The 10579-nt window shown below is 33.3% G+C and overlaps 2 protein-coding genes across 3 annotated transcripts; both read right to left on the bottom strand.

The window, feature by feature from the left end:
• Positions 1 to 524: 524 nt before the first annotated feature.
• Positions 525 to 1939, bottom strand: LOC106712383. The gene is made up of 4 exons (XM_045686590.1): positions 1653 to 1939; positions 1150 to 1417; positions 588 to 856; positions 525 to 545 (listed from the first exon to the last, which is right to left on the bottom strand). Exons 1-4 carry the CDS (start codon positions 1893 to 1895, stop codon positions 525 to 527), a joined length of 801 nt encoding a protein of 266 aa, XP_045542546.1. The 5' UTR covers positions 1896 to 1939.
• A 681-nt stretch (positions 1940 to 2620) lies between these two features.
• Positions 2621 to 6194, bottom strand: LOC106712413. 2 transcript variants are annotated; one of them, XM_014504974.2, is made up of 3 exons: positions 5767 to 6194; positions 3777 to 3966; positions 2621 to 2983 (listed from the first exon to the last, which is right to left on the bottom strand). In XM_014504974.2, exons 1-3 carry the CDS (start codon positions 6007 to 6009, stop codon positions 2688 to 2690), a joined length of 729 nt encoding a protein of 242 aa, XP_014360460.1. In that variant the 5' UTR covers positions 6010 to 6194; the 3' UTR covers positions 2621 to 2687. The 2 variants fall into 2 exon arrangements, with proteins under 2 accessions (XP_014360460.1, XP_014360459.2); XM_014504973.2 differs by lacking the exon at positions 5767 to 6194 and adding an exon at positions 4627 to 5254.
• Between the last annotated feature and the right edge of the window lie 4385 nt (positions 6195 to 10579).

Genomic DNA, 10579 nt, shown 5'->3' on the forward strand with positions numbered 1-10579 from the left:
ATGTTATGAATAAATTCGTTCCATGTGAAATTTCCAATACTTTTAAAATTTATTTAGGAAAATTTCTATTGTTTACGACACGCCTGTAGCCGTTTGTCGTAGTACCTATTTTATGTTATAAGCTTGAACTAACCTATAGTGACTTAATTAACTAATTTCTTTTGTTTTCCATGTTTTTATCGACCATGCCACAGGTCAACGTTCCAGCTAATAGTCTATTAAGTTTAGAATTTGTAGTAATATTTTATTATTATGCTAAGAAAGTGCTATAAAATGATACTTAATAGTGCTTAAAACCCTGAGTGAATTATTCAATGGATGAAAAAACAGTTATGAATATTACTAAAAATACTTTATTAATTACTATCCAATTATAAAGTAAATATTTAACAAATCACGTAAATTTATATTTATATTTATATATAGTTTGTTGTAGTTTGATATGGTTATATTTATCAAACTTGAAATGTAAACTTTAGATTAGATTTTAAAAAGTTTTGGAGATTTTATAATCTCCAAAACTTTTACTCCAAAACTACAACAAACTATAACAAAGTTAAATGTAACAAATATAAAGACAAACAAACAGACATAAAAACAATCGAACTATAATTCATACATCCAGCACAAACGGCGGCATGTCGATACATCCTAGGTAAATCGTACTTATAGAACTCTTGCTCGTATTTAAACCAATCCCATCTTTGTAATTTGGATATCGAACGTCTTAGGATCAAAGTGAAAATGCCGCCATTGCCGATTTCTGAACAATGGTTGATTAACAGCGTATGTACAGTGGCGTTCAGCACCCGGATTACCTCAGGATGTCGTGGTGGATTGTCTGCATACCATATATCTGAAAGGAACAGACATAAAGATTGTTAAAAATCAGATGTATAACTATTCCTGCGTTTCATAGTATGTATTATTCAGGGAATAGGGCCTGAGTCAATACTACTCTGTCATCTTATTTCTTGGTAAATGTTTGTTGCCAACATTTTTATACCACTCTGTCTTCTGTGTGGTCGTGATATTGCACCGGTCGAGCTCCACCATTCGTGCATGCTGTTGTTGCTGGCATTTATCACTGTTAATATTTTTTGTTCATAACATTCAGGACGCAAAATTCTTAAAAATATAAGCTATCACCTATTCCTCTGTCTCGCATTTCCCTTTCAAACGGTCTTAGTTTTTCAGCAATCCATATGCCAGGATCTTCTGGAGAGTAAATGTATATCTGTTCCATAGTTTGTCCATCTTCATCCCACATCACTCTCACTCGTCGTTGAATATTAACGCTCCTTTTTGTCTGTCTCTTTAAGGCTATATCCAGCCAGGAGCCCGCCAAGGCATCGCCTGACCAAGGGTTACTTTTATCAGATCTCCAATTATTATCGGTATAGTTTATTGGTGGAACCTACAAAAAGTACATTGAACTTAATGACCGATAAAGGCAACTGAAACTATGAGATATCAAAAAACGCCTTGTATAATTGTACAATTTATAAGAAATTAATTACCTGAACTCAAACGGCGATTAGTTAAACAGGTTGATATATAATGTCTTTAAGGTTGTTAAAAAGTGAAGTCAAAGAGCATGAGCTAGTTAATAAGTCGCGTCTCGAAAGTGTTACAAGTCAGAGCGTACTTACGTCCCAGTTGACCCAATCATCGCGAACCTGGTATGTAGCATCGGTAATATAGAGAGTTACGCAACCTATTTCATTAGGTTTATCAGTCATGTCTGGCATGTGTTGTGCGTAGCCAACACCGTACCATATTCCAAACACGTCATCTACGTTGAAACGATGAGACCAACGAATGTTCTCCCCGAAGAGACCTTGAACCGAGTAAATCGGTAATATCGTCAAAAAAAAGAACACTAGCGCACGCATGGTGTCTCTGGGAACTGCGCAAACAATATGCTAGTCTTGTTGATTCATCGGGTACAATTAGCAAATTAATGCAGGTTGTTTTCGATGCATGGAGTACTGATGATTCAGAACACGTCGCTTTATTAAATCAAAAGGCTACGCATATCTTTTGTACTATACTCGTATATTGCGTTTATTACGCAAGTTTTACAACACATCTTCCACGACTAAGTTTTAGATGGATATTAATCCAATGACAAACTCAAAAAATTCTCTGTATAAAATATATTTCCAAAATGAACTCCTGTTGCCTTCTGTTTTATTTAACTACTAGCTGTCTCCCGCGACTCCGTCTGCGTGGGATTAAAAAAACTTTATTAATAGCCTATGTGTTCTTACAGACCATATTCTAGCTACCATAGTAGGCCTATGTGTAGAACATATTCTACATATACGTCAAATTTTAGCGAGATACATGCAGCGGTAATGGAGTTACCTTCTGACAAACATCCATTCATTCCATCATTCGCATTTATAATATTAGTAAGATAGTAGATTTTAGGCAAGTATTTTACAGATACAAACAGTTCTACGTTCTACAATAGACCTTTGCCATGAACTAGTATACAGTTATTACTGCATTAATTGTAAGATAAGTACAATAATGTATCCTCTTCCTTCTGTCTCTCTTTTATAATTATTACATATGTAAGGTTATAATTTATAAAAAAAACATCACACTGTATATAAGTAATTTACTCTCAAATTACATCAGCGTAAAACAAAAAAAACTACATAATAATACTACGATGATCAAGATTTTGCCAATAGAAATGCCACAATGACAAACAAAGTCCCAGTTAATTGAATATTTGTTGCGGAATTTTCACAGACGCGTTTCAAAGCGGACGTAGATAGATGTTTGAGGGTGAAAATGTTGTGAATACTGGCGAGGTCCTCAGGTGTCAGCTGGTTCTCGTTTCTGGACAACACGACGCTGTACAGTTGGGAATGGGGTAGACGCATGCAGAAGTTCAATACCAAGTGAGTCTTCGCTACTTTCAATACTTGTATTACTCCACCGAAGAACCGGTACATTTTCTCAACCGCTGGAAGCAGAAATTACATGCATCAGATATATTTATTCGCAAAAAAAAATCTATTTATATACATAATAAATTCTTAATTCATATAAGATAAAAAGTGATTGTGAACTTAATAATTAGAAATGGGTCAGTTTAGAAATATCAAAAAAATTATTTTATGTTGCTGACACTTCGCTTTAGTGCTTAGATCTACTTAGATTTAATCTTACAAGAGTACTACTTAGTTACAGTCTTATTTCATTCGTAAGGCTTCTTCATAATTATGTTAAGACACCTGATACATTCCATGTCCATTCTCAAATGTATAAAGTACATAAAATAATAATTTAGCAATTTAAACAAATTGAATCAGTATTCTTAAAAAAAATGTTTTATCAGGTTATTTATCAACGAGAAGGTTAACTTAAAAAGTAAATTAATACACGCAATATTATGATTATGATTAACTCTATTTATTTTGTTTATTAGTGTGTTTTTAAAAACTATTTAAATGTATTAACTTAGATTAAAATCGTAATGGAATAAATGTATTTAAACAGAATTTTAAAAGCAAGTAATAAATTAATCGTACTTTTACCACAACGGCGTATGAACGAGTGCAAGAATTTGAAATAAATTTTAACGTCTTTATAATCCACAATTCTACTACATTTAAATTCCATTCCTTGTGTATTGATTTTTATAATTAACTTACGAGTAACTGAGTAAATCGTTATTACTACACCCTTGCACAAAAATTAAAAGAAAAAGAAAGGCATCTATAAAAAAATATCCAATAACAAATAAGATGACTTACATCTATTAGGCACGTCTGTGGGCCAGAAACCTTTATGCGACGTGTTCACCTTGATGTGGTACTCATCTCTCCAGAGACCCTCGTTCCATTCGAGCACGAAGTGTCGGATGCGGTACTGCTCGGGTAGGCCATACGTGCGGCTCACGTACGGAGAATTTGTTAACGGGAGGTATGATGTAGGCGGCGTGGGCTGGAAAAAAGGATCATTTCAAATGAATATAGAGAAAAATGTAAATAGGTAGAAAACTAGTCAACCAATCATTTATACACACGTTGTCGTGTGAACAGGGTAAATTTTATACAACATTTAATGACAAAAGTATTAGCTTATAGAAATAATGGTTATTTTATTTTATAGTTCAATATGTATTCATTGAATTAGCACATAATATAAAGCCTAACATCAACTGTATTTATAGACTGATGTGTTAAGAATTTTCTTGTGGGTTTTCATATAACATTGTCGTAGTGTTAAATCGATATTGTTTGAATGTCGCATGAATCACACGCCACAAGCATACTAACATTATACATTAGAATGAATTATGCAATTCATGAAGGTTTTATACATTTATTGACTTGACGTAAGAACTACACTTAATATCTAAAATCAAGTTACACTAGATTACGATTGTTTTGCTAATTTTTAAAATCAATATTTTACCTTATTCTACATTGGGTATACAATATTAAGTTTTGTCTGAGACATTGTGATTATAAATATTAAAGCAAATAAAAATCAAACGATAATTTAATTTGATCGTTTGGTATTAAATCAATCAGTGATTTTGATGAAAGGTATGATGTGATATGATAAAAGGCAAATGATTTAATTTGAATCTATACTTACTAAGTTACGATTAATCAAACCACCTTGTATATAATCTTCAAACTTTCTTAACTGTATTATAGGACAATAAGGATTGTATTCCGTTATTATTCTATTATCTTTATGGAATATGTATTCACGTAAATACCACATTCCCAACAGTTCATCTATATCAAAATCATGAGTAGGTTTCAAGTCCGGACAGTAATTAACATCTGACGCACACAAGGTGGTAAAGAGAAATGCAAATTGTACTATAATTAATTCCATTTAAACAAGTAATTGAAGGTAATTTTCGTATGTGGTTGGTAGACAGAGTGATATTAATTAAGGTTGAACCTCCGCCTCTTATATCATGGCACCTCTATCTTTTGACCCGCTAATTGTACACGACCTCTACATCCTGCAAATTGCTTGTCACACGTTAATATGCTTGTAAATGAAAATTAGGTTAAGTCTCATTATTAGATGATTACTTCACAGTTAACATTAATTACATTACCTATATTTGATTTTCTTATTTTACTTTAAAATTGATATATTAGGAGTAAATTATATGACGTTAAGGTTCAAGTGACTTGCGCTAGTCTGTTCTCTGTGAAGGAGGAGGAGCTATGTATAAAAACCGTTCAAACTACTTTTAGATAAATAAATGATCTCGTGAAGGTTGGATAAGAAAATAACATACTAAGACATTGATAAAGGTCTATCGTATAACCTATTGAAATTGAGTTTGTTTAAATACTTTACTGCATGATGCACTGATGTATGTACCGTTCCCAGGCGTCCGGATAAAGCCGGATAGGTAGGCTTTTTGATTGCGTGTCCGGCCAAAATAAACGGTTTTCCAGCTTTTGTTAGGCTTTTTACATTTCCCAAACGACAGTGTACTTATTAATACTGAGACAAAATCCTAAATAATATAGGATGTCCGACCTTACTACCCAAATGTCCGGCCAAACTGGCTGGTCTGTCCGGCTAGTAGGTTTGGCGACCTGGCAACCCTAGATGTACGATTATATACCAAGTAAATCAGATGTAGATGGAAAACATTATTCTCGAATATAGTATAAACATTATTTATTGTAAAAATGTAACAAAACTACAATCCTATGAAAATAGTATAGTATTATGAAAATAATCAAATTAATACCAACAAACCTGTGTATGCACTTCCCTTATGTCAACATGAAAACATTCCTTTGTATGTTCAATTTTATACTCTCCTTTCGAATGTGGAATCTTCTCAACGCCGTACCAGACTCCGGATATCTGGTCCAAATCAATTTCACCGAAGTACGGCGATAAATCGTCACAGTATTTATGATTCTCGAAGTAATAACTATTCTGCCCGTAGCACTGGGTGTAAGCTAAGCTTAATAGAATCAGTATAAACGTCTCCATTTGGATTAAACCGGGATATCGGGATAAAAAGTCGGGATAAAGAGAACCGGGTGTACCAGGCGACTATACGCGGCAGGAGATAGTCGACGGATTAATCCCGTGAACGTCGCGGGCGATCCCTGCTTTTAACACGTGGGCGGGATATGAAATGAGCTCCCTCAATTGGCAATTCCACACCGCGAGTAATTTTCTCGTTATGTGACAATACTTCCTTTATAAACATTTTATAAACTGTCTCCTTGATACAAGGAGAAAGAGTACAGAATCTAACAAGTTTATTTTTAAACCCTTAACTTAAATTTTGTAAACTTGAAACAACTTAACCTATTATACTTATAAATCGCTTAATTTGTGACAAAAATAATTATTTTATTTTTATCCCACAGGACCAAATTATAAATTATGATTAGGAAAATAACAAAAGACAAGAACAGTTTGGTGATATCTCCAAACACTTCCATAAGCCTATTATATTTTTTCCTATCATATGAAAATTTTCCGCCGACGCTTTTCTTGGCATACTTGGACGCTAGGGGAGCAGAAGCTTCGAAATAACCAGCACCGATCGACACAATGCGATGACGTCAAGGCCTAGTATATATTGATCGAGATACAACACTTGAAGTTGGAGAGAGATAGACTCTACATCTTATGAACTTACGAAATTATTGCATGTGTACATAACTTCTAAAATAATTAGAAAAATTGTAGAGAGCAAGTCATAAATCTAGTTGAGTAATATTGGACGTATATCTTAATTTATTCTACTATGACGTATAATTTTTTTTAACTAATCCAACAAACGTATATACGACAAGTATAGTAAATTCTACAAGATTTGAAATGGTAACGCGTTGACGTCATCGTCGTTAGCAGAGGTTATGACGTAAGCTGCCTGGCTTAACTCGAGGTTGTTCGTACTAAGGATACAGAAAACGTAGGATATGAATCCGTAGCTTTTCGTAGCAGGGAAAAGCGTAGCTCTAGTTTTCAAAACTATATAGCCGTAACACAGTTCACATTATTATGTATATGTCAAAGAGATGATTCTTTTCCTGTAATTAATATTTGTTATGTATAGTTACAATTTTACATAGGTAGTGCACAATAACAAAGTTATTTTGTTAAAAATTAAAACATAAATGTTCATGTAACGAATCTAATAAGTCAAAAATTGTAACGAATGATAAATTTATCATCTAAACTGACTTACTTCTTAAAGAATTCTTGGTCAAGTAGTTATTGATTTACTTATAAATAAGAAGAGACAACTCGGTAGGAGATAGAGAAGTATAAAAAAATAACTGTTAAAATGCGTTTAAAAATCCTGAAGAATAAATTTATTCTTAATAAATTCTTCAATTGAACGGCTAACTATTATTCGCGCTACAATATTGGCTAGTGTAGCCAATATTGTAGTTTGAAACCCTGAAAGATTTTATGTACCCTAAGTACTCGGACAACATAATTACTGTAAGACCGTTGCCCAGTAGAATCTAGGATTAGATCTAGTTTTATGTCTCCGCATAAGTATGTTCGCTTGGTGGTTAGGTACTGGTACCGGTTAAAGTTGTGTGTTATTTACGATATACATAGAGTAAATAATAGAGTATTATTAAGTAGTACTTTTGTTCTACTTATATTCCATAGGCAACATTAATGGACTATACTAATGGAAGATATCTTTTTAAAGAATCTCCGACAAAAGCCTAAAAAGGTATCAATATCTATAAAAAGTTAAAAGTGTTTAAATTTTTCAATTGATTATTATAAATTATGTATTTCACATTAATATAATAATTCTATTATTTTTTGAATAAGCGTTGAAGGCTTAAAGTCTGACAAAGTCTTTCGTAGCGCGTAGCGTGCCGTTGTAGCGCGAACGTAGACTTGTTCGCTACGAAAGGCTGAATGATGACGTAATGCGTTTGCTACGAAAGTCCCAAGGCAACATAAGTTATAAGGTAATGCCGTCGCCCTGTGTGGCGCCAAACGCGACGCCCCGCGCAAGTTAGTGCGACTCAATAGGGGAGCATGACAGACAGGGGATTACAATAGTTTCACCCCAACTATCAAGCGACGTTCGAAGGGTAGTGATGACGTAGCGAATGGGGTGAACACCCAACAGGCCGTCTGCGAGTGTCGTAAAATATATGAATAATAAATTAAGTAAATATTGTGAGCACGTAAATGTTTATCGAAATACACTGAAACTAAGTTCAAGTATAAGAAAAACGTTTGGGACGCCAAATAACTTACAAACCTTAAAAAAATATCGAAACAGAGACTTAGTAGTAGAGATAGTAGAAGTTTAACTTTTAGGGTAAATTATCATAACTGCATAAAATGTTGACATTATTATCAGATACTTTACATACACAAAAAGTCATCCCTTTTTATTATTCGCGCGTAAGCTCCTCGATTTTCTAACAACCTGGTACGGAGGGGTCACGAGCATTGCCATTAATCACAAGGGGTATATTGGTTACACGTGTTGCGAACCTAATAGTATAAGATCTATAAAATATTCATCATTAAAAACACTATTTAATACAACCATCTATGGGTAAGAAAATATACCAGTGAGTTATTTTTTTTTCCATAAAATTAATCGTTATCATAAACATCAGTCTCTTAGGAGTTTCAAAAAAAGAGGTATAAATGTTTATTCGATACGTTGTTTCTGTTATTTAATATTAATAAGTATATTTTGACCGCAACACTTATGTCGTTATAATTAGGAATTTATTCAATGCACTTTATTGCTTAGAATGGTCGTAGTTTTATTTTAAAGGTTATCAGGCACGTTAATGCGTTATTTGTACTAATTCCAAGTGCAGTAAAAATAACATTTATTTTCATACAACAGCACCTTCTAAAATGTTCACATTACAATAAAACTCTGCACATGTCTTTCGTAAAAAAATAAGAGCTTTAGATATAAATGTATTTGTTACCCTTTGGCATTTAGTGTGATCTTTGCAAAGGGTGAGCCCCAGTCGGACAGACGCAGCTTCGGCGGGCTTAGAGGTCGATTGTACTAGGATGACATAGAATACAGGATGCTGCGACCCCTATGAAATATATCAACCACGACCTTTTTCACTAAGAGATTGCTCCACAGACAGGCACTATAAATAGAGATTAAAAGATAACTACGAATATATCCATGGGTTTGTTTTATTTACGACTGAGATTAGCCAACTGGTATGGTATATTTTACATCTTATTTAGAACTATACCGACTATTTAACATACCGTTTTTCATTTGCCCTTATCCCAGTTAACATGGGATCCGCATAAAAGTTTGCATCTTCTACGATATTTATGGTATCACATAAGTATGTAAGATTTTAAAATATATTAGATAGCATTGATATTAATTGTCCTGTAATTGTTATGAAATAAAAAGAGTCAAACGAAAAAATTATGCTTTTAACACTAGTTACATTGAAAAACTTTATAAGATCTTTTTATAGGATATTGCGAGGGATGACAAAATATTTTGTAGAAGTTAATAAGAGTGGAAATGTTTGTATGTATTGAAATGACATCGACTGTATCTGTTAACAAGAGGGAGGTAACAAACATTTTGGGCGCTAATTTTCTCCGCCCATACATCGTTAGGAGGCGGCGTTGAAACGTTGTTAGGTGGCTATGTTACTAAGGCGACATAAAACATTAGAATGTCAAGTGACTGTGAAGAATAATCTTGATGTATTTCTGGAGACACCAAAAAAATCATTTACTTGAAACTAAATTAATTGATACAATTTTATACCTTATGGCATACAATTTTTCATCTTTTAAGATCTACGTTGTCACATTTTATTGTAACACACAATATAAATAACTAAAGTGACATCGACTACGTATCCTGAAGTAATAGTAGTAGTTTACGTTTAGAGAGTGACTTTAGTACAAATGTCAAACACTATTCTTTAAAATTCGAAAATCTAAAGAATCTAAACAATTTTTAAGCTAATATATAGCTTAAAAATTGTATTCACTACAAAATATAACTCAAAAAAAATCTAGTACGCTTGCAATTATGCTTCTTTCTAAAGACCCTTGAAACGCTCCCCACTCCTCCTAGCTCTTTCCTGAAAAATAAAAATACTTTTATACTTTTTACGTTTGCTAGTGTATAGTTTTCAATTTATTTCAATAGAATACCTCTTACGTGCAAACAGTTACTGGTATCATAGGAGTGTCCGCTCCGCCCTAGCCCGCCCAAATGTGTTACGTAGGGCGGCAACAATTTTCCACGGGCGTTTCTTGTACCAGGACAATATGAATGCTGAGGTGTCATAAAATGCCTTCTAAACATTTGCGTCACCTGTACAAAAAACACGCATGCGCAATAGTAACCCAATAACTCAACCAATCAGTACAGCAACCATTGTTTTGATTGTGTTTCAAAACTTTTCTGGTTGACTATTAATATATGTGTTAGTAAGTTATCTTAAAATATTAACTTCGGTCTCTACATATACGTAATTAAATGCTAAAATTATAATATTAATACTTTTGTGACATGTGTCTACTTTTCATACAAAAATATTTATAA

This window comes from Papilio machaon, chromosome 3, assembly GCF_912999745.1.
Source record: "Papilio machaon chromosome 3, ilPapMach1.1, whole genome shotgun sequence".
Classification (NCBI taxonomy): domain Eukaryota; kingdom Metazoa; phylum Arthropoda; class Insecta; order Lepidoptera; family Papilionidae; genus Papilio; species Papilio machaon.